Source organism: Talpa europaea (genome assembly GCF_964194135.1).
Source record: "Talpa europaea genome assembly, chromosome: 14".
Classification (NCBI taxonomy): Eukaryota; Metazoa; Chordata; class Mammalia; order Eulipotyphla; family Talpidae; genus Talpa; species Talpa europaea.
This window is the reverse complement of record NC_140082.1, coordinates 11,923,146-11,947,847: the sequence shown is the minus strand read 5'-3', so window position 1 is coordinate 11,947,847 and position 24,702 is coordinate 11,923,146. Positions and strand designations below refer to the sequence as shown.

At 46.3% G+C, this 24,702-nt stretch overlaps 1 protein-coding gene across 1 annotated transcript; it reads right to left on the bottom strand.

Annotated features, from left to right (window-relative positions):
- Nucleotides 1-1,429: 1,429 nt before the first annotated feature.
- On the bottom strand, nt 1,430-3,828 carry DYNLL1 (dynein light chain LC8-type 1). The gene is made up of 2 exons (XM_084253385.1): nt 3,329-3,828; nt 1,430-1,810 (listed from the first exon to the last, which is right to left on the bottom strand). Exons 1-2 carry the CDS (start codon nt 3,458-3,460, stop codon nt 1,673-1,675), a joined length of 270 nt encoding a protein of 89 aa, XP_084109511.1. The 5' UTR covers nt 3,461-3,828; the 3' UTR covers nt 1,430-1,672.
- Nucleotides 3,829-24,702: the final 20,874 nt, after the last annotated feature.

The following is a 24,702-nucleotide window of genomic DNA, read 5'->3' as shown; positions in this document are numbered from 1 at the left end:
AGCCAGGTCACTAAAGAGGGTAACAGAAGAAAATTATGGAACACTTCAGCTGTTTGTGAAAGCGGAATCACAGCAGTCTTACGTTCCACAGTACCTCCTCGTCCATCTATCCCAGTCCTGATGTAGCACCACCTTACTCCAATTCTAAAACCAGTCCTGGTAAAGAAACTTTTTGAAAGATGTTTACTGATCTAATGCTGCTCTTAAAATCATCACACATCAATTCAAACCTGGCTTCCTAGAAATCCATTTATCTCACAGATCCAGGGTCTGAAACAAAAAGCATTACCTCATTTGAACACTGAAAATACTGTAGGGGAACTGAAGTCAGGGCCTTCCTTGTAACTCCCCAAGATGGCTGCTGCTTCAACCTTTGGAAGATTTTTCCTACGCAGAGGTCAAGTCTGTCATACTTGCTTTTCTTCATAGGAAAGACTTGAGTCTTCCTAAAATTAATAGCAGCAAGTTTAATGGTTCTTTAGCCACAGGTTTAGTGACATGTTAATGAAAGCTTCAATTCACATTTGTTAATTGGATTTGTGACTACAGTCAAAGCACAGCAGGCTTAAGAGTTTAAATTCCTGCAAAGACTTTATTAGAACCACATGGAAGGCTGCTACTCAAAAACTTATTTTCCCTTTTATGACCATCTTCAACCTATTTGGGGCAGGGCAGAGGGTGGGCAATAGCCTAGAACCCAGAAAAGCACTTCTCATTAGCTCAAATTTCAGCTTATTCCCATTTTAGAGCCATGGAAAGTTTAAAGTAGTTACCCATTCATTACCACCGCCACCTGAGGGCTAAGGCCCAGAATATTCTATAGCAACACATTTAACAAAAGCAGCATTTATTGATAGTATTCATCAGATCAGGTGTTAAGAATCCAGAAAGTTGGGCCACCGCGGTGGCGCAGCGGTTGAGCGCTGGGTTGTGAAGCTGCCTGCAGCCTCTGCAGCACCGGTTCGATCCCGGACTGCTCCCCGGCCACTGGAGGAGGGCCCCACATGGTGCTCAGACCTCTCCTGCCGCCCGCTGCTCCCCTCAGCAGTGTGCTTAGGTCCTTCTGCCTGCTCTGCTCCCCGCTCTGGCTCTGGTGAATTCTCTCACGCTCGCGGGCTTCTGACTGTACCCAGTGCTTGTATAAATAAATAATCTTAAAAAAAAAAAAAAAAGAATCCAGAAAGTTCTTGCCGTCATTTCTGGACAGGTACTTGAGTATTATTCATGCGCAATTGCATGACAGGTGAGAATTAAAGACTGGAGAGGACTGAATATCCTAGCCAATTATAACACAGAAAACTTTGACTCACCCCATTAACCTAATCATGATCAAGTGATAATTCATCTTCAACCCTAGATTTGAACAAATTGTAACTACCACACACTTCTCCAACAGATTTATTTTTTTTTAAGGAATGGATTTGAGGAGAAAAAACATGGGGCAGAGAGGTATGGAATAGAAAATAAATACAAATGTAAGCTGTTTTGCTAATTGTTTATAACCACAACAAGTTAGTACAGAGAATGCCCTGTACAAAACAACACAACAAAGGTCGAAAGATCGAGGTGTTCCCTTAGGCAAGGCTGAAGATCTCAGTCTCTGGTATTTGGAAATTAGGCTGCAGTCCCTGTTTTTGGATGGATCACTGGGTGTGTGGCACAGTCCATGCTTTTAACCAGACTTGAACAGAAGAATGGCCACCTGGCCCAGGTAGAAATAGATGAAGTGTTTGGTTTCATGTGTCACATAACTACCGAAGTTCCTCCCCACGATGCAGTGCCAGGTAGGATTGTACTTCTTGTCAAACTCCTGGGCAAGGGAGGGGGGCGGGGAGAGAGAGACAGAGACAGAGAGAGAGAGAGAGAAAAAAAAAAACAACTAGAATTTTAGTGCTAAACCTGAGATCAGACTTTGCCACCTGGATAAACACAGCCTGTTGGGGCAGAAAGGAGGAACACTAGGCTCTGCAAATTCTTAGAATTAAAGAATGTCCCCCAGCTCCAAGTCGCCTACATAGTGCAATAATGCAAACATACTTGCAGTCTGAGCTAAGCCGGGAATGGGGGCTGGGAAGCAAAGGCAGAAAGGGCAACCTCAAAAACAGGCAGTGGCTTTGTTACAATGGTAATTCCACCTTCCCCAGTTCTTTATTATTCATTAATAGCAGGTTTCAGCAACAGTTCGAACTTACCAAGGTCTTACATGTAAACAGAACTAAGCCCTACTGTAGCTGCACCCCCAAATCCAAGAAAATTACTTAACCCCAAATTTTAACTCCTCCTCCTCTAATTGCACTCCTTACCGAATACTTCCAAAAGGACCAGGCCTCAATCGCACCTACATCAAACCACTGTGGATCAAAACTTAAACACTAAGGAGACAAAGCACCTGGCACTCCACTGTTGCTATAAAAACTGTTGGAAGCAGAACATCACACCTGATCAGCGTTTATCCTTAGATGGAATTTAAAGCCCTTCTTTCCCACTCTACCCTGATGGTGACAACCTACCACCTGGAAACTACAAATTGCAGAACTTGCCCCCGTTTTCCGAGGGGCCTAGAACACCCTTTCACTTCTTCATCGGGTGACTGTAGGCACGCGCCAAAACGAATCCATAAAATTTGTACAAGTCTCTGGTGCGTTCCGCAAAAATTTGGCTGCCCTTATGTTGCTGTGGCTTGAAATTTTAGGTCCATCAAGTAAAGTAACGTTCTCAGAAGCTAGACAAACGCTCTGCTACAGTTCTCAAAAAAGACATTTCTGTTCCCTCTTCAGTCTTTCATCTTCCCCTGCTCTGGAATACTCCCCCAGCTCCGGCTGCCAGCTTCCTTCCCTTCCAGCAAACAGCTCGAGAAGTTGGCAGCCCAGCCAGCTCTCTACCGACTGTCACTTTCCAAGCCCCCAACCACCACCACCACCCACTTTCCCTCGACTGCCGAGAAACTCCCCACGGGAAGGCTGGCAAGATCTCCCTCCGGCCCGGCTGGAAACACCCACGCAGCTCCCCCCTCCGGAACACCCAGATGGATCCTCGGCGCAGGAATCCTGGAGAAGGGGGAACCGCGGCTCCCAGATCTTAGAAACTGTTGCTAGGTGGCGCTTTCCCCCCGCCAGGCTAGGTAAAAAAAAAAAAGAAAGAAAGAAAAACGCAAAAAAAAAAACAACTTGGAGCGCCGAGGGTCTGGTCCTCCCCACAGGAGCGCAAAATCCGCGCGCGTCCTTTCTGGAAAGCTCCACGCCCGGCGGCCCCGCGCCCCAGGACCCCCGCCAGGCGCCCGGGCCGCGGGATTCGGGTCGGAACCCGGCGCCGCGCCCGCCCGCGCTACCTTCTTGATGTGGGCCGCGATGTCCTTCTCGATGTTGTACTTCTCCAGCGCCTGCGTCGCGCACTCCACCGAGTCCTGCTGCATCTCCTCCGACATGTCCGCGTTCTTGATCACGGCCTTGCGGTCGCACATGGTCACCTGCGGGACGCGCCCGGGCGCAGGCGGGGAGTCGGGGGGTGCGCTGCGCCCGCCGAGCGCCGGCCCCCCGGCCCCCCGCCCGCCCCGCCCGCCCCGCGCCACGCCGCTCGCACGCCACCCCCCGCCCCGCTTCCCAGGGAGCGCACGCCGTGCGCCCCGAGCCGCCCGAGGAGTCCGGCGGGGGCCGGGGCCGGGCGGCGCAGCCGCAGCGTCTCACCGGGGGGCCGGGGCTGCAACGGTCTCCTGGGGGAGGGGCTGGCGAGGCTCAGACCAGGCGAGAGGCCGCGTCGCTACCGAAGCCGTGGCGCATCTAAGCAGCCCCACGCCAGCCGCCGCCGCCTAGTGCCTAGGCCCCGCCCAGTCCGCCGACCCCGCCCCCCCGGACGTTCCTATTGGCTTGAGGCAGGCCCCGGGACGCTTTCATTGGTCCGGGAACTCAATGGTTCCCTCAGGATCTTTCTCCTGCATTTTGTTGCAGACCACAATGCACCGCTCGCGGCGTCGGTTGCCACGGCAACGGGCCGCACGCCCGGCGGCCACCTTACTCGGAAGGTGGAGCCTGGGCGGGGTGGCTAGGACCACCCAAAAGCCAGTGCGGGTATGGGGGAACTTCTGCCCAAGCCAAGTGTTTCCAAATTTACGCAGTTTTTCCCAGGGTGTGTTTTCCAGTATTGATAGTCTTAGGAAGTTGGGCGACCATCCCCACATATATATCCCCCCCTCAACACCCCAGGTCTGGATTTAGGGATTCTGACCGAAGTGGCCAATTCCTTCACTCAAAGGGTATCTCTGAAGCAGGGCCGGCTTCATGAACAATGGAGCAATGCAGTCTCTGCAATCTCATTCTTCAAATTATTTTTTATTTTTTAATAAAGATTTATTTATGCACACACGAACTGGGGTGTAGACCAGAGGTGGCAGGGTGTGTGTGTGCGTGAGAGGATTCACCAGAGAGAGCAGAAAGAACAGACAGAGCTACAGAAGGAACTGCTGAGGTGTGCTGCGCCTTGTGGGTTGCTCCCTGGCCGGCTGAGATGGAACTCGAACTCATGCTGCAGCAGCTGGCAATAGCTTGATAGCACTGTGTCATTAACGCCCGCATCAAGAGGGAGGCCCCAAATTCTTTCTTTAAACAAAGAACCCCACATTTTTATTTTGCGTTGGGCCCCTGAAGGGTAAGGAAAAAATGTCAGGCTTTTCTGCCCTCCCGCCATCAGGATAGATGATGGATCCTTGCAGTCCTGAATACATGCCTGATGGCGGGCATCTGGAATAGGGTGTGGGCATAGGTAGATGGGATTCACCTGGGCTAAGACTGGGCTTTTAAGGGCGGCGTCAAGAGGACGCCAGTAGAAGCCAAGAACGAACAGCAGCCGAGAGAAGGCCGGAGAGCCCAGAGTGAAGACCTGCTCCCAGCCCCCCTGCCTGCTGTGTACCTGGTAATCTAAATAAAAAACCTGCAAAAAACCACTGAGGACTCTGACTCCTCCTTTACCTGGTCTGCTGGATTATAGAAAACCTGTTCAGTGTCATTCCTGACCCTACAGCCCCACAGTTTATACAGCCAGTCATGTGAATATTGGGGGAGAAGGAGCTCATCAGAAATGAGAGAGGGTTTCCTCATGAATTAAGAGGTTAATTCCTGAGGTCTCTGCCAGGCAATCCATACCTCTTTGAAGGGGGTGAGGGCACTCTGGGCAGCTTTGGGTGTGTGGCCTGGGTGGGGTTTTCTACTCAGGTGAGGCAGTCTTTCCAGTGTGGGAGTTTCTTGGTTGGGGATTTATCTGCAGGGTGGAGGTGCCCTAATGGACAGAAAGGCATCCCTCAGAGGTGTTTCCTCTGGTTTAGAGAGCCTAAGCATCACTTAAGTGGTTAAAAAAGCAAGGTCTTGGGGGTGGGGAGTGGGGAACAGGATTAAATCTGGATTTATATCCCAGCACTATCATTTACTAGCTTTTTGAACCTCCATTTTCTTATCTGTAAAGCAGGACGAAAAGAAACCACTTCTTTGGCATGTTGGGAGTATTAAAGGAACAGATGTATTTGGAGTTCTCAGAACAAGATGTGGTTCAGATTGTAGTAAGTGCCCAGAGAATCTTATCAATAACTATTAGCTTATGGAACTGCCCCAAGAGTCACAGAAAGATTTTTACAACCAACCCTTAAATGCCTATACTGTGTTTGAACTTCCATTAAGTTATCAGGCTAATCATGTAGCCAGAAATTTTGTTTACATTTCTGCATTTTTCTTATTTACCACCCACTGTCATTAACCTAGAGCCCCTGACAACAATTTGACCAGGCACAGGCATAAAATGCCAAAAAATAAGTGGAAATAATGAGAACCTCTGGTACAACAGAGTATGCATATCAATTAAATTAAGAAATTTTCCCAGCTTTAGGTTTCCAATGGTGGGATTATGAGTTTGAAGTGTTAAAATGGCTACACGTGGTATTGGTTCTGAGGAAGAAGTTGGATTGGCAACAGGTGTGAGCCTGGGTTATCGCTTATACCTGGCTTGGGTGTAAGATTCAGAGCTGTGGAATCAACTGATGATACTAGAATCTCAAGGGCTTTTTCTTTTTGAAAAAAATTTTTTTTATTTACTTACACATACAAGAACTGGAGTCTAGGTCAGATGTGTGGGGGGTAAGAGGATTTACCAGAGACAGAGTGGAGAGCAGAACAGGCAGATCTACTGAAATACTCTTCTGAGGGGAGATGAGGAGAGGTCTGCTGTGCCTCATGAGTCAGCGTCCTGGCAATAGCTTGATAGTGCTGAGACTTAACCCTTACTCTACTAGGGAGGCTCAAGAGCCTTTTCTTTTTTACATGAGTGTGTGTGTGTGTGTGTGTGTGTCCCTCTGATCTATGACTTGGCCAACTTCTTGTTTGGCCAAGAAAGAGCTGAGAGTAGCTGCTTGAGTGGTTGCTTGCTACTGAGTACTTTGCATCCCCTCAGTTATTCCTCACAACAGCTGTGCCTGGGATCCCTCTCCTCCTACCTTCTTCTTGACAAAACTGTCTCCTAGATTAGATTTCAGCTCAAATGCTACCCTCCCAAAATTCCCATCTCTGCTTGCCCTCTGCCCCCACCCATCATTTACTCTGCAATACCTTATTCCTCCAATGTGCTGGCCTATTTTTTCCTTCAGTAATTAGCTCATGCATTTACTTGTTTGGCTATTGTCTATCCCTGTCTGTTTTAACAGATAAACACACTGCATGTTGTCCCTGCCTGTGTTACTCACTAATACATCCTCAGTATCTAATTCAATGTGTGCCCTGTAGTATGCATTGAATTAAGTAGGCATTGAATTATAAGTATCATATTATATCCCCATTTCTCAGGCTAGCAAATTAACTTTCATGAGGTCACACTGTTAATGAATAAGTTTTAGGTCTAGATGACTCTAAAATCCATTCTCTTAACTTCAGTATCACCGTAAAAGTTGAGTAGCTGAGTAGACAGAGTCCTTTTTTTTTTTTTTTTAAAGATTTATTTATTTATAGAAGCACTGGGTACAGTCAGAAGCGTAGGAGGGTGAGAGAATTCACCAGAGCCAGAGCGGGGAGCAGAGCAGGCAGAAGGACCGAAGTACACTGCTGAGGGGAGCAGCGGGCGGCAGGAGAGGTCTGCGCACCATGTGGGACCCTCCTCTGGTGGCCAGGGAGCAGCCGGGGATCAAACCGGCGCCGCAGGGCTGCAGGCAGCTTCACAACCCAGTGCTCAACCGCTGTGCCATGGGGGAGGCCCCCTTTTTTTTTTTAATGTATAGCTTTGAAGAAAAAGAGCTTGAAATGGGATGACGTGGTTTTCTAACAGATCACAGAATTTTGTTGCATAAATGCCTATTTAAGGTTTTTCTGCTGGGTAGCACCTGTCTTCCCTGGCAGCGCCTGTATTTGTACTGCTCATCTCAACCAGCTCTTGACCCGATTATTTTCTTTAAATGTGAAAGAAAAACCAAAAAAAAAAAAGAAAAAAGAAAACAATGGAAATATATAAAATAAATGTGAAAGGGTGCTATCAGAAACCCATGCTTTTCTGGCCTATGTTTAACCCCAAAGACTCTGGGAGAACTATTTCTAGGAACCAAAAACCTTTTGGCCTTTTTCATTCTTTTAGCACTTATTTGTACAGATTCATTTCTCATTTCCTATCTATCCATCCCACAGTGAAACAGGCAATGCATATCCCCTAATTATCAGAGACTTGTAATGTGCAGCATTTGGATGCTTGAAAACGGCACCTAGAATCAGTTACAGACCATCCTCAAGGAACAGTAACATAATCCTTCCAGTATCATATCATAGATTTGTGGGTTTGAAAGCATGTCAGAAATATAAGAGCCAGGCACACATGTGTTATGAATAAGGTGAAGTAGCTGGTGATAGGGAGTGACAGGGACTGTGGCAAATAGAAAAGCCCTTTTAAAGATTCCAAGCAGATCTCAGAATTTGGGAATGCTGACCTGGAGTTGCTAAATCTTCTAATTTTCAGGCCTCCCTGGCAGCACTTATTTCCACCTATTTTTTGGCATTTTATGCCTGTGCCTGGTCAAATTGTTGTAAGGGGCTCTAGGTTAATGACAGTGGGTAGTCAATAAGAAAAATGCAGAAATGTAAACAAAATTTCTGGCTACATGATTAGCCTGATAACTTAATGGAAGTTCAAACACAGTATAGGCATTTAAGGGTTGGTTGTAAAAATCTTTCTGCGTTTAAACGCAAACTATGAAGCTATCCACAGCCACTGCAGCTCGAGTTCAATCCCCAGCCAGCCAGGGAGCAACCCGCATGGCACAGCAGACCTCTCCTGACTCACCCGCTGCTCCCCTCAGCAGTGTATTTCAGCCAGTCTGCCTGCTCTGTTCCCCACTCTGTCTCTGGTGAATCCTCTCACCCCCCCACACCTCTGGCCTGTATCCTAGTTCTTGTATGCATAAGTAAATAAATCTTTAAAAAAAATCTTCTGATTTTCAAGAGAGATCAGAAATCTGGATTATTTTTGTAGGAAATGCCATCTTAAAATATCAGTCACAAATTCATTTTTTTAAAGATTTATTTATTTTTATACAAGATTTGGGGTACAGGCCAGAGATGCACGGGAGGGTGAGAGGATTCACCAGAGACAGAGTGGGGAACAGAACAGGCAGACTTACAAAATACATTGCTGAGGGGAGCAGTGGGCGAGACAGGAGAGGTCTGTCCCGCCATGTGGGTTTCTCCCTGGATTGCTTCATAGGTTGCATCTTAACCCCTGCGCCACCAGGGAGGCCCAGTCACAAATTCATTTTTAAAAACACAGTGCAGTCAAGATAATGGCTATGGGCCTCCAGTTTGCAACCTCTTATCCTGTTGAATACCCTCTTTTTGAAACTAGAAAATAGACTTGGAGAAGATACAATATAATGAGAAATGTATATACGGTTTTTGTCTAGGGTTTCTGGCAAAGCTCTTAAAATCCTTGGAATTTCCAGCATGACTTTTGTTATTCATAATAAACCCCAATGAACTACACCAGAGGTGACTCTGTGGGGGAGAAGGCTAATGATCTAATGAGAAGGCTAATGAGAAACCAACCACGTGATTAGAGGATTGAAGTTTTCAGTCCCCTACCTCCATCATGTCCCCTTTTCTCACTTTCCCTACCTCCCAACCTGCTGGGAGGGCAGAGGAGCTGGAGATTGAGTCCAATCACATGTGGTCATACCTATGAAGTAAGATCTCCATAAAAACTGTAGAACAGGGGGCTCCCTGGTGGCGCAAGGGGTTAAGTTGCAGCTATGAAGCTATGAAGCCAGCTGCAGCATGAGTTCGATCCCCAGCCAGGGAGCTGACCCACATGGCTAGGCAGACCTCTCCTGCCTCACCTGGTGCTCCCCTCAGCAGTGTGTTTCAGTCAATCTGCCCGTCCTGTTCCCTGCTCTGTCTCTGGTGACTCCTCTCAAGCCTCCCCCCCAAACCTCTGGCATCTACCCCAGTTCTTACATGCATAAATGAATAAATCTTTTTTAAAAAAAACTCTAGAACAATAGGTGTTGTGAGGGTGGAGCACCCCAAGAGGACATGGAATCTCTGTCACCCCTCACCCCCAACACCTTGCCTTAAGCATCTCTTCCATTTGGCTCTTTCTGAGTTGTGTCCTTTATAGTAAATCTGCAATAATAATAAGTAGAGTATTTTCTTAAGTTGTTTGAATCATTCTAGCGACTCATCAAGACTGAGAAGGCAGGCATGGAAACCCCTGTATTTGTAAGTGAGCATAGGTTGAGAACCCTATTTGCAGCAGGTATCTGAAGTGGAGGCAGATTTGTAGGAATGAATCCTTCGCCTGGGAGTCAATGTCAGAATTAAATTGTTGGACACCCAGTTGAAATAAGTATTTGATGTCAGAAACACACACACACACACACAGATACCAAAAGTGGTGCCAGAAAACAGATACCACAGAAGGGAAGGGTTCTGCCTGATTACACAGCAAGTTAGTTAGGGAGCCAGATTTCTACGATCTGGTCTGGTTCCAAATCTAGTGTTCTTTCCATTAGACAGGTTGGCTTATCTTAGGTGCTAGAGATTTCATACTTTCTGGAAGTAAATGGAGCGTGGCCTATGCTACTTGGCGTGTGACATTTGCTGAATAAATGCTGCATGAATGGGGACAGGACCAAGATGCCTGCACTGCCTGAAAATAATGCTGATGTTCTGATTAACAGCAGGGAGGAAGGTCTCCCTGGTGGGCTAGGGGTTAAGTTTTAGCACTATCACTGCTAAGGCCACAGTTCGATCCCCAGTCAGGGAGCCAACCCACCTATGGCCCAGGAGACCCCTCCTGTCTCTCCCGCTGCTCCCCTTAGCACTGTATTTCAGTAAATCAGCCTGTTCTGCTTCCCACTCTGTCTCTGGTGAATCCTCTCACCCCCTGCACCTCTGGTCTACACCCTAGTTCTTCTATGCAAACAACAAAAAACAAAACACCAGGGGCCTCCCTCCTGGCGCAAGGGGTTAATACACAGCACCATGAAGCTATCTGCAGCCACTGCAACATGAGTTTGATCCCCTGCCAGGGAACTGACTCACAAGGTGCAGCAGACCTCTCCTGTCTCTCCCACTGCTCCCCTCAGCAGTGTATTTCAGTCAATCTGCCTGTTCTGCTCCTCACTCTGTCTCTGGTGAATCCTCTCACCACCCCCCACACTTTGGCTTACATCCCAGTTCTTGTATGCATAAATAAATAAATCTTTAAAAAAAAAAAAAAAAGAACAGAGCCTCTCTGGTGGCGCAAGGGGTTAAGCACCTCACTATGAAGCAATCCGCAACCTCTGCAGCACAAGTTTGATCCCTGGCCAGCCAGGGAGCAACCCACATGGTGCAGCAGACCTCTCCTGTCTCGCCCGCTGCTCCCCTCAGCAGTGTATTTCAGTCAGTCTGCCTGTTCTGCTCCCCACTCTGTCTCTGGTGAGTCCTCTCACCCAACCCCCGCATCTCTGGCTCGTACCCCAGCTCTTGTATGCATAAATAAATAAAATCTTAAAAAAAAAAAAAGAACTGCTCTAGAATAACCCAAGCCCCTGGAATGAATGCAAGGTTCCTCACCAGGGCCCACCTTATTGGCCCATCTGACGATATTCCACTCTCAGTTGCTAAGTTTGCTTGAAAAACTTGCTGAGCCTGAAAACATGCATTTTCTGTTCTTCTTTCTATTATTCTTACTGGAATTTATAAACAGCAGGAAGCAAAATTTCTGAGACCCTAGACTCTGAAACCAGACTTTCTCGGGGTCTTCTGGAAGCCCTTTGGGGTGTTCAGAAGCAGACAGGTATTCCTTGCCAGATTCAGAACCCTACCCTTCTGCAAACAGGCTAGACAGGACCACAGCCTGCTCCACCTCCATCCTGCCACTGGCCCAGGATGTGCTATGCCCAGTCCTGTCCAGCAATCACTTTTTAAGATTTTCTGGGGTCTTCAGTTTTTCTTGGATCATGAAGTTTGTCAGCAGTATAGCAACTCCAGCCCTCCCTTACTTGAAAGGAAGTGTGAGGAGATGTGGCTTCAGAGATGCAGGCTTCAGAGTTGAATCAAAGATCCCTGCACAGAAAGGAGGAGCCCGTTGAGAGAGAGTGCAAGGTCTATGTCTCAATCCAGAAACTTCCTCCCCATGGAGAAGGACTGGCACTAGCTGGGGGCTGGCGTGGGAACGAAGCTTTGGAGCCAAATACTGTACTGCAGTGTTGGGTGAGTGAGGCCACACAGGCTGGGGCAACTCAGGGAAGGAAAATCTCCCCTCTGGAGAATAGCCAAGACTCACCTCAGTGGACAGATAACTCTGAGGGCTTAATGCTCAGCCTCCTGTCCATGGGGGCAGCAGATAAATTCAGGCACATCCAGGGAGACCTATTCAGACCCCCTTAGCTCCCAATCAGTGGGCGTAGTAACCCAGAGCAGAAGCTACAAGTAGACTCTGGAACCAGGCAGACCTACGTGTACATCCCGACTCTGGCCCTATTAAGGTGTGTGGCCTTAAGTGAGTGAGTCCATCCCCTTGAGCATCAGTTTCCTCTCTTGTAAAATAGGGGTTACAGCAGTCCTTATTTCTCAGTGACAATTTGGGGATTAAGACTGTATGGAGGGGCTTCCCTGGTGGTGCAAAAGGGTTAAGCACCGCACTACAAAGCAATCCGCAGCCTCTGCAGCACGAGTTTGATCCCTGGCCAGCCAGGAGCAACCCACATGGCGCAGCAGACCTCTCCTGTCTCGCCCGTTGCTCCCCTCAGCAGTGTATTTCAGTCAGTCTGCCTGTTCTTTTCCCTGCTCTGTCTCTGGTGAATCCTCTCACCCCCTGCATCTCTGGCCTGTACCCCAGCTCTTGTATACATAAATAAATCTTTTAAAAAAAAAGTGTATGGAAAGCCTTTTTTTAAAAAGTATATTTAATAAAATGCTAGCTACTAATGTTTTCTCTAATGTTACTCTAAACCAGGATGCTACAGCTTTGGAACTGTTGACATTTTAGCCCAGAAAGTCTTTTGTTGCGGGGGTAGGGGCAGGGGAGTGGGGGCAGGGCATGCTGTGCTTTGGAAGATGTTTAACAGCATCCCTAGCTTCTACCCACTAGATGCCAATCACATCTCATGTCTAGTTGCCAACTAAAGATATCTGCAGATAGTGCCAAGTATCCTCTGGAGTGTGAAACTGTCCCTAGGTTTAGAATCATTGCCCTAAACAATTTGGACTGATTCTAAATGTCTCTGACCCCCGATGGACAGCCCCATGTAAAGACCACAAGGCAGGGAGGCCTGCTCATAGACAAAGGGATGGGATGTCTAGTAATCACAGATCAGACTCTCTCCGGCATGGACTAAAGGTGAGGACCTGAGTCTAATCCAGGCACTAAGGAGCTCCTTCTGACTCTTCAGGTGACCTTAGTGTCACTCTAACTATGTGCAAAAAGGCCCCCTGAGTTAAATCTCAATTATTGTAGGGCCCCAGACAAAACAACAGATCCTTGCTATCTGATCTCTGATATCTCCATTCTTAATCACTCACTGGGACTCTCCAGAAGTTGAGTTCATTCAGATCTTCACTCATGATAGCTGAGAGATTTCTGAGTGAGAACTGGGTGTCATTTCTCTGGGTGCTGGGGATTGTAATGTGACTTAATAAGCAATATATACTTGGTGATCTAGTAAGTGAAATGTTCTTCTGAGTTCTCTAAGTCACTCTAGCCAATTAATCAAACCCAAGGAGGAGGGATCATGGGAATATCTGGTTTATATCTGGTTGGTCACAAGTACAGTTAACAACCTGGGCTTGCAACAGGCATTTGTCTGAAGTCTGTGCTGTGATGCAGGGTAGGGGGGCAGTCTTGTAGGACTGAACTCCTCACCTGTGGAATTTGATGTTATCTTCAGGTACATAGTGTCAGACCTGAGTTGAATTATAGGACTCCCAGCTTGTGTCCAGACATAAACACACATTATAATTGGTGATCAGAACCCAGCTAGAGATGCACAAGAGAAAGAGACTAAGTCATCTCTTCAGGGAACTTATATTCCAGCAGGAGAATAATAACAAACAAGCAAAAATATGTCAGACCCTGGTAAGTGTCTGGATAAAGTAGAATAAGAGTACTAAGACTGACAGGATAAGGGGACTTGTCTTAAATAGAGGTTTCCAGGCAGGTCTCCCTGAGAAGACACCATTTGAGTCAAGAATTGATGACCTGGCCTCCCCGGCGGTAGCAGTTAAGCGCTGGGTTGCGAAGCTGCCCTCAGCCTCTGCAGCACTGGTTTAATCCTCGGCTGCCAGCGAGGGTCCCACATGGCGCGCAGACCTCTCTTGCCGCCCGCTGTTCCCCTCAGCAGTGTACTTCGGTCCTTCTGCCTGCTCTGCTCCCCGCTCTGGCTCTGGTGAATTCTCTCACCTTCCCGTGCTTCTGACTGCACCCAGTGCTTGTATAAATAATAAATAAATGAATCTTTTAAAAAATAAAATAAAATAAAATGGTTTGATCAAAACACAATGTGATGTGATTTTAAAATAAATAAATAAATAAGAATTGATGACCCAGCTACTGGGTAGAGGATAGTGTATAGGGGGCCATGCAGAGGCTGCTGCAGCAGTCCAGGCAAGAGGTGATGATGGCATGGACCTGGACAAAAGTGGCAGAGGTATAATCAGAAGAGGTCAGTTTCTGGATTCTGAAGATGGAGGTGACAGATTTGATTATTAATTAAATGCAGGATGTGAGAAAGAGGAGTCAACCAAAACTCCAAGACTTGTAGCCTGAACAATGAGAAGAATGGGTTGAGGTGGGGAAGGCTGGCTATAACAGAAGCAAGCAAAAAAGTTGCTTTGGCCATGTTAAGTTTGAGAGGCAGTTACACATGAAACATTTGGCAGTGTCAAATATGCAGTTAGATATATGAGTCCTGGGAAGAAGTCCAGACTAGAGCTATAATTTGGGGAGTCATCAACTTAAGATGACATTTAAAGCCAGGGGACTGGATGAGATCACCGCTGAGGGAGGAGTAGGTGGAGATGGAAGAGGTAATGTTTATTCAGCCAGCAACATTCTGACTTTCTCTGTGGGCCAGGTCCTGAGGTATGTGATCTTACAGAGATGTATACCCCTCAACTCCTGCCCAGTAAAGTTTTAATACTTATTTAATTTTTCCTGCCTAAGTGCTTTGGCCACTTAAAAAATAAACATTGAGAGTTCCTCTCCTGCTTCTTAAGTCACCCATCAGTTTTTCAACAGACACCTACTGAGCACCTGCTTGGTACAAGGCCCCCATCCAAGCACTAGAGACACAGAAGGGAGCAAGTCAGACATGAATCCTGTCCTCGCGGAGTTTACATTTTGCGTGTGGTAGAAGCAGACATTAAATAAGATGCATGAGGGGATTTGTTTACAGTTCTAAGAAATGCAACAATGGAGGACAAGTTGGTTTGAGAGCTATTAATGAGGACTCTGCCCTAACCTGGAAGGTAGGGAAGGATTTTCTGAGAAGTCACATTGGAGCAGCAATCTAAAGGAGCCAGAAACTAGGCTAAAGGGAGGGGCAAGGAGCTTTCTGCATGGAAGGAACAGCAACTTCAAATGCCCGGAGGCTAGAGGGAGGTTGACAGCTGAAGGGAGGCCAACTTGGCTACAGAGACTAATCTGGGGAAGTATGGGAGAAAGGAGGCTGGAGCGGTGGTCTGCAGCAACTGGACCTTTACCCTTTGAGCCTAGTTGGGACACCTGGAGTCTGTCCTGAGACCACTAGGACACTGAATGGTTATAGGTGGGAGCTCATGTGACCAGAGGAGTGTGTGTGTGTGGGGGGGGGTGGGGGGGGGGCGCTGCCTCAGTTTCCACCTTTTCTATTTAAACACTTGCATGTCAAGACACAGTTCTGTCTGGGGCAGTGGACATGCAAAGAAGTTGTCGTTCTCTCTCAGAGCAGATTCCTTGGTTGTCCCACACTTGTCATCTGGGTCTCAAAGCCAGAGCTTAAGGCTGAACGTAAAAATCAGTTCTGTCCAGGGGCCTCCCTGGTGGCGTAGGGGTTAAAGTCAGTGCTATCAAGCTATCACCAGCCACTGCAGCATTAGTTCAATCCCTGGTAGGCCAGGGAGCAACCCACATGGCGCAGCAGACCTCTCCTGTCTTGCCCGCTGCTCCCCTCAGCAGTATATTTCGGTAGATCTGCCTGTTCTGCTCCCCACTTTTTCTCTGTTGAATCCTTTCACCCCACTGCACCTTTGGCCTGCACACCAGCTCTTGTATGCATAAATAAATCTTTAAAAAAAAAATTAGTTCCTTCCAGCAGCCACTTCCCCCAGAAGCTCCCAAGGAATTATTTCATTAGCAGGGGTGCCAGGTGTTTCTAGCCAGAGCTTCTGTGAGCATTTTCCATTTGAGTTCATATAAAATAGCCTCTTGGATTTATGGGAACTTTAATGCCAGGCTATAAGGTAAAATGATATAATTAGTGCAACCGGCTACAGCTGTTCTCAGTCTTGATGTCACGGCCACTACCTGCATAAAATATTTATGGCGTTTTTAACTAATTCGGCTTTCTTTCCTGGGACCCAATTTTTTATTGAAAATGACAAAAATAATAGCTGTACATAGTAGAAGATAGTAGGAACACAAAGACTAAATTCTATATATTAACTGTATAGAGATAACTATTATTAATATTTGTTTTGTTTCTTTAAAAGATTTATTTATGCATACAAGAACTGGGGTTCAGGCCAGAGGTGTAAGGGGCGGGGGGTGAGGAGATTCACCAGAGACAGAGTGAGGAGCAGAACAGGCAGATTTACTGAAATACACTGCTGAGGGGATCAGTGGGAGAGACAGGAGAGGTCTGCTGTGTCACGTGGGGAGTTCCCTGGCCGGCCGGGGCTCAAACTCATGCTGCAGAGGCTGTGGACAGCCTCACAGTGCTGTGCCCAACACCTTGCGCCACCCTTATTAATATTTTGCCCTAAATATATGGCCTTTTTTTCTATGTATATCCATATTCACATACCTATCACACCGGATGTATCATTTTGTTACCTTTCTATGTCACTAAATAACCTTCTAAAACATAATTTTTCAGTAACTTTTTAAAAGTCCATCCAAAACTTTTTCCCAACCATAACACTTTTTAAGCAATCCCTTGTCATTGGACACTTAGGTTGTTTCCAGTTCTTCAGGATTGTAACAGTGCTTTTGTAAAGAAAAACTCAGTTTTCCCAGTTCTTCTCCTATCTCACTGGCAACTGCTTCTCAGCGTCTCATAGTCTCTATTTTTTTTTTTAAAGATTTATTTATTTACACAAGAACCAGGGTACAGGCCAGATGCATGGGAGGGTGAGAGGATTCACCAGAGACAGAGTGGGGAACAGAACAGGCAGAGTGATGAAACACACTGCTGAGGGGAGCAGTGGAAGAGACAGGAGAGGTCTGTCACTATGAGGGATCCTCGCCAGCTGGCTGGGATCGAGCCTGCGCTGCAGAGGCTGTGGACAGTTTCATAGCGCAGGGCTCAACTGCCTGCACCACCAGGGAGGCCCTCAGAGTCTCTGTTTTCATGGCTTTAAATACCATCTCTCTATTCATGATGCTTGCTGTTCATGCTGCTAGAACAGAATGCCATAGCCTGGATATAAACAACAGCATTTTATGTCTCATAGTCCTGGAAGTCAATAAGGGGAAATCTACTTCTTCTCTCCTATGGGTTTCTCCCGTGTCTCCCTTACCTTGACACAGAACACTTTGGCCACCAAATGTGTTTCGGTTTTCAACCCCCCACCCACACCAAGTCATTCTCTACAACACCAGGAGCATTCTACAATGGAGCTCAATCCTGATGCCATCTACTTGGAAACAGTATCAGATCCCCTGGGTGAAGGGCTCAGGTGCACAATTTTGCCCCCTAACCTCCCACCCACATACTTCAGACACCAATCACAGCCCAGGTTACCACCAAGCTGATCTGATCTGACCAACTATTACAAATTGGAGGTTCCAAAGACCCCCTCCTTGGGTTCCATTCATTTTTGCTAGAGCAGCTCTGAGAAACTCAGGGAAACACATTCACCAGTTTATTAAAGGACACAATAAAGAATACAGATGAAGAGGGCCTCCCTGGTGGCGCAGCCGTTGAGCGCTGGGTTGCGAAGCTGCCCACAGCCTCTGCAGCACCGGTTCGATCCCGGACTGCTCCCCGGCCACCAGAGGAGGGTCCCACATGGTGCGCAGACCTCTCCTGCCGCCCGTTGCTCCCCTCAGCAGTGTACTTCGGTCCTTCTGCCTGCTCTGCTCCCGGCTCTGGCTTGGGTGAATTCTCTCACCCTCCCATGTCTCTGACTGTACCCAGTGCTTATATAAATAAATAAATAAATAAATCTTAAAAAAAAAAAAAGAATACAGCTGAAGAGATACATGGGCGAGGTCTGGAGATAGGAGTTCCTGTCCCTGTGGGGTTGGGGTGTATCACTCTCCTGGTGTGGATATCTTTACCCACCTGGAAGCAACTTCCTGCAGACTCCCTGGGGAGTCTTCCTCACACAAACACCATCAATTATAAACTCAAAAGAAAGAAAAACTACCCCCCCCAAAAAAATACATATATATAATTATAAACTCCATTTCTAGCCCCTCTCCCTTTTCTAGAGGATGGGGGTGGGGCTGAAAATTCCAAACTTCTAATCATGGTTTGATGTTTTTCATGACAATTCTCCATCCAGCCCCCAACCACTCTCCATCCAGAAACACATCATTAGAACAAAAGATGCTGCCGGCGCTCCTAACACTTATAAATTTATGAGTGTCAGGGATGGGGCCAAAGATAAATGTTTAAATAAGAGATACTCCTAGTGCTTTCATTGCTTAGGAAATTACAAGGGTTTGGGGAGCTCTGTGCCAGGAAAGGAGCGGGGGGCACAGCAAAGACTGATATATATTTGCTTTTATCTCACAGCTTTGTTCTGATGGAATCTTTCAAAGTTAAAAATAATTTGTTTTATTCTACTTTCACAAGTCACAGTTATTCAATATCAAAGTCAAAGACTGCAGAAATTTAGAATCAGGCAAAGAAAATTCTTGGCAATTTTACAACTCAAAGATAAAAATGGCTAAAATGAGATCTTTCAAATGTGTATATATATATATATAAAATAATTTTTTTATCTCATTTTTACCAAAATGGGATGAATCTGGGTTTTCTGTGTGATGCCACATAGATCCACTTCATTCTTTTAACCGACTTCCCTACAATTCCAGCACCACCCCTACCCACGCACCCACGTCTGTGTGCAAGCGCTCTGTCTCCCCTCCAGTCACCATGCAGAAAACAGAGCTCCTACCTCAGACCATCTCCTCTCACTGCTGCGATCCTCAGTCCTTGCTTCCTCTCCTGTATCATCAGTTTCCCTTGATTATTCTACCGGATTATTCCCATTAGGGTGTAAACAAGCCGGAACATGCTCCATCCCTAAAATACGACTCCCTTGACTATACATTCTCTTCCAGCTACTATCCCATCTCAGCCTCCTCCAGAGTTTTCTGTACTCATTGTCTCTGATTCAGAACTGTGAGAAACAGCCTTCTGTTATCAGGAAGTCATCCAGTCTATGGTGTTTTGTTATCGCAGCCCAAAACAAGACACCTCCGTTCTCTCTTCAATCCACTCCACCATTACAACATATCAAGGTCATCAGTGACCAGTTCTCAACCCCCTTCACTGATGTATTTTTCCCTGTTGCTATTTTCCTCTCTGAAGAACATTCTCTGCTTGGCTCCCAGGATCCCCAGGCCTCTCCAAGGTCTTCTTCTATCTCACTGGCGACTGCTCCTCAGTTTCTCATAGTCTCTATTTTTGTGGCTTTAAATAAATACCATCTCTCTGATCATGACTGCTTGCTGTTCATGCTGCTAGAACAGAATGCCATGGCCTGGATGGCTTATAAACAACAGAATTTTATGTCTCACAGTCCTGGAAGTCAGAAGTCCAAGATCAGGGTGCCAGGAAGTGCAGGGAGGTCTAGTTGGAGCCTGCTGCTTGTTTCACAGGCAGGCCTCTTCTTGCGTTGTCCGCAGAGAGTGGAAGGAGCGAGGCAGCTCTCTGTGGTCTCTTTTAGGAGGGTGCTCATTCCATTCACAAAGGGGACCGTATCCCCTCCCAAAGGCCTCACCTCTTACTACCATCCCATTGGGGAGGCAGGTTTCAACATACAAATGTTGGGATATACAAACATTTAGCCTATTGCAACTCCCAAGCTCTCCTTCAACTTCAGAAGTCTCTCCTGAATGCTTAGCCCACATTCTAAGTCCTATTTGAAATGCCTCTGGCATGTCTAATAGGTATTTCAAACCCAACATGTCCAAAATAGCCCTGCTTGGATCCCAAACTGCTTATCCTGGAGCCGCATTCCTCAACTCTGAAAAAAGCACCTCCATTCTTCTAGGTGCTCAGGGAAAAAATCAGCAAGCAAGTTTCCTTTGATTCCTAAATGTGTCCTTCACACTTCACATCAAACCCATCAGCAAATTCTGTCAGCTGTCTTGCAACATGTCTCCAACTGACCACTTCTTACTTCTATTGTTATGACCTAGTCCAAACCCCACATTTTCCATGCAGTAATTTCAACAGCATTTAGTGGACCACCCACCAATGCTGTCCTGTAGACTATTCGTTACCAAGTAGTGAGCTTTTAGAAACCAACTCAAATAAACAGACCAAAATCCCAAGTAATAGTGATTCTTCTCTACTCAAAACCCTCCAGTGGTTCCAATTCAAGTCCTAAAGAAGTTTGTCCTTTTCCCATTGACTTGCCTTTGAACCTTTGTCAAAAACCAGTTCACTGTATTTTTGAGTATTTTGGGGATCTCTATCTGTTACTTTGATCTGTATGTTTATCCTTATACCAATACCCCCGTCTTGTTTACTATGACTTTATAGTAAGTCAAAATTGGTGGTAATATGAGTCCTCTGACTTCATTCTTTTTCAGAATTGTTTTGGCTATGTCTAGTACCTTTGCTTTTCCATGTCAGTTTTAGAAGCAGTTTGCTGATAGTGCGGGATGAGGGGGAAATGGTTCCCTCTTTGGTTCAGTGGCAGGGTGGTGGGGGAGGTCTATGAATTAAACTGACCAAAAACAGATTAGCAAAAGAGAAGTAAATTCAATTACATATTTTACCCAAAAGACATACATGAGATTTCCACCTCAACCCCCAACTTCTGAGGAGAAGGAGGGAGCCGTAGTTTGGGTTATAAACTCCTGAACAAGATTTGAAGAGCTTCTGGGCTGGGACACACAGGGACATGGTGAGCTGGGAGGGTGGCCTGCCCCAAGAGTGTGGAGGCTCCTGCCCCCTCCCATGCCTTGTCCTGTGTATCTCATCCATTTCACTGTTTCTGGGTTGTAGTCTTTGTAGTTAACCATTAAATGAAAATGAAGTGGTTTTGTGAGTTCTGTGGATCATTCTAGCAGAGTGTCAAATCTGAGGAGGGGCTGTGGGAATTATCCCCTCACTGATTTTCATTAGTGGGGAACAAGTGTGGGAAGACTGGCAACCTCCCAAGCTGTAGCCAGTTTCTGAGGTGGGGATCAGCTCAGGGGATTGAGTCCTTAATCTGTGGGGGTCTGCACTAACTCTGAGTAGTTAGTGTCAGAATTGAATCGAACTGAATGGAACTATTGGTGTGGGAGAACTGGCGAAGAAAAATAACACATTTGGTACCAGCGATGATATTAAAAAAAAAAAAAGGGCCTCCCCCGTGGCGCAGCGGTTGAGCGCTGGGTTGCGAAGCTGCCCGTAGTCTCTGCAGCGTTGGTTCGATCCCCGGCTGCTCCCCGGCCTCCGGAGGAGGGTCCCACATGGCGCGCAGACCTCTCCTGCCACCCGCTGCTCCCCTCAGCAGTGTGCTTCGGTCCTTCTGCCTGCTCTGCTCCCCCTTCTGGCTCTGGGGAATTCTCTCACCCTCCCGCACTTCTGACTGTACCCAGTGCTTGTATAAATAAATAAATAAATCCTTAAAAAAAAAAAATTAAAAAAAAAAAGACACAAGAAGTCACTTGGTATTAACACAGTGTTACAGACACAGAATTCATTAAATATAAAAACTATAAGCCACATAGGAAAAATCGAAAAAAAGAGACATGAACATATGAAAATGCCAACTTTCTGGAAGGGAAGATTAAATATAGTAAGAATGAAAAATTTCCATATGTAAATACATAGATTTTAGCACCATTTAAATTAAAATATCAATGGATGCCATACAGAACTTGATAAAAATATTCTAGAGTGTGCTTAAACAAATCAACTGGGGACTTCCCTGGTGGCGCAAGGGGTTAAGCACCTCACTATGAAGCAATCCACAGCCTCTGCAGCACAAGTTCGATCCCCAGCCAGGGAGCTTACCCACATGGCACAGCAGACCTCTCCTGTCTCTCCTGCTGCTCCCCTCAGCAGTGTATTTCAGTGGATCCGTCTATTCTGTTCCCTACTCTAGTGAATCCTCTCACCCTCCTGTACCTCTGCCTACACCCCAGCTCTTGTATGCATAAATAAATAAATCTTTAAAAAATACTCTTGAGGGAATGAAAGGTATAATGGGGATAAGTAGGCCTCTCAGAGGTACAAACCTGGAGGAAAGTTCTGGACTTGGGTCACACAAGTCGTGGCATGACTGAACACCAACTCACTTAGTCAGAGGCCTGAACACAGAGCTTGAGGAGGCAGAGATGGAGAGAGAATCAATGTTCCAAGACCTAGTGCAGACACAGCAAATTGGAGGGAAGTAGATGAGGAGAGGCTGGCGGAGGTAAATCATGAAGGGCCAAGCTAAGGGTGTGGAGATAGGCTCCCTCTAGGTGCAATCCGTTGTCTCTGCCTTGGGGTCTCCCACACAGCACCCACACAGTACACACAGTACTCATTCCATGAATATCTTTCAGACCATTTCATTTCCTACCTGCATCAATGGACTTGGTCTCTTGAGTATCTGCATGGTCTATAACAAGTCTCTTCGGGGTAGACCTTGAGGTCATTTCCATTTTGAAGGGGATTCATAGTTAATATTAATAAACATGCTAGTGTTTTGAGGGATCATTGTTTGATCCTGTCCGGCTCTCTTTCTTTCTGGCTTCCAAACAAGCAAAGCACCCTTTGGCTATTCACAGCTCTCCTAGGGGACTGTGAGACTATATTCTCCTCCCCATTCCCCATCTGAACATCTCATCCCCTTTACAATCATCCTATTCAGGAATATACAAAAAACATTTGTGTGGTAAAGGCAACTCACACTGATTTCCACTGAGCAGCTGGAATACTTAGGACTTACACATATAATCTAACCCAGTCAGGCTCTGATTTACATCAGTAAATCTCACCAGAAGTGACCATGGCTCTTGAGCAAGAAAGAACACCCCTCACCCCCATCCCAGGCCCCAGCTGTGCTGGGCTATTTAGTATCCCCCAAGCACCAGCTCTTTTTTGTCCTCCCAGTTTCCTTTGCATATACTTTTCCTTTTATCTAGAATGTTCTTCACTTCATTTACCTAACATCAGCAAGTTCTTCAGGTCTCAACTTAGAGAGCTGCCTATCCAAGACTTCTTCCCTGAACACCCCTTTTAGTCTGGGTTGAGGAGGACTGGAGCACCCTGTATTTTTCATAGCACCTATCTCAATTTGTTGCAATTCTCTTTTCAATTCCCTGTGAGTGGTACGTGAACAGAGCTCACAGTGGTGTTACCGGAACCCACAGAGAGCCAGGCAGTTCTGTGGCTCAATAAATATCAGTTGAATAAATGAAAATTGTCAAGTGGGCAAGAAGTGCGGAGGCCACCAAAATCACAGTTGCCACTTACACAACCCTGAGCTCTTGGAGCTGGGGGTGAAAGCATTTCACAAGGTGGAAAACCCTGGTCTGCTGCAGGCACTTCCAACGAGTGTGCCAGGGAAGACAGACTGGATTAACACAAGAAACCAGTCCTCAGCTACCTAGCTCCAGGGAATGTTGGTTAGTGTGACAGTCACAGAAGCCCTGCCCATGGGCTGGCTTTGGGGACCACCAGCCCCAGCCACATGGAAGTAGTGCAGGTGCCATGCACATGTCAGTGCAGGGGCTGAGGTGCCTAGAAGCTTCTTTTGCTCTTGGCTCACTTTATTTATTTTTACTTTTTAAACAGCTCCAGATATTTACCATATTTGTTATAAGAAGTGTGTTTACCTTTCAGATGCTGTTACCAAATTATATTGACACAGTTCATCAAAAGTCTGCTTAGCTGAAACACACAATGTTATAAATCAATGTTATTTCAACAACAACAAAAAAATTTTTTAATCTGCTTAGTACAAACTTGATCTGAGTCCAAAAAGTTAGGGCTCTTTAAAAATAGTCTATTAGGGCCTCTCTGGTGGTGTAGGGGTAAAGTCTGTGCTATCACCACTGCGGCTTGAGTTCCATCCCCAGCCAGGGAGGTGACCCATATGGCACAGCAGACCTCTCCTGTCTCTCCTGCTGCTCCCCTCAGCAGTGTATTTCAGTAGATCCTCCTGTTCTGCTTCCCACTCTGTGTCTGGTGAATCCTCTCACCCCCAGCACCTCCAGCCTACACCCCAGTTCTTTTATGCATAATAAAAAATATTAATTAAATTAAATACAATTAAAAGTTCAATTTCAAAAATAAATAAAAGTTCAGTTTCTCAGTTGCAGTAGCCTATTTTAAGTATCCAATAACGACATGGGAAGTGGCTAATGGCTACCACATAGAACCCAGCTACAGAACATTTCTATCATCGTGCAGGGTCCTACTGGACAGCACTGCATGGATATTCTCCTCAGAATAAAGAACCTTCTGTTGACATGTAAAAGTTTACAGCTTTGCAGGCTGGAGTAGGGAGCAGATGCCTGAACCCCATGTATCCCTGATCACTGAAGCCCACGCATACAATAAGCCCTGATATGACAAACTATTCGTGGACTTCATCTCAGAATATAACAAATTCAATATGCTCACTGCCTTTAATGTACCTGATATAAAACCAGGCCCATTCTGTTCCTACCTGCTTGGTCACTTTCAAAGAAACAGATCGGTTCATTACTCAAAAATACTTGAAAAACAACATTAAAGATTTTCTGCAGTCTCTTAAGAAAACACCAAAGGGACTAATATTCACAACACATGGCAAATCTTCTTGAATTATCTTTCCCATCTTTCTGTTCACAGCCTCCTACACG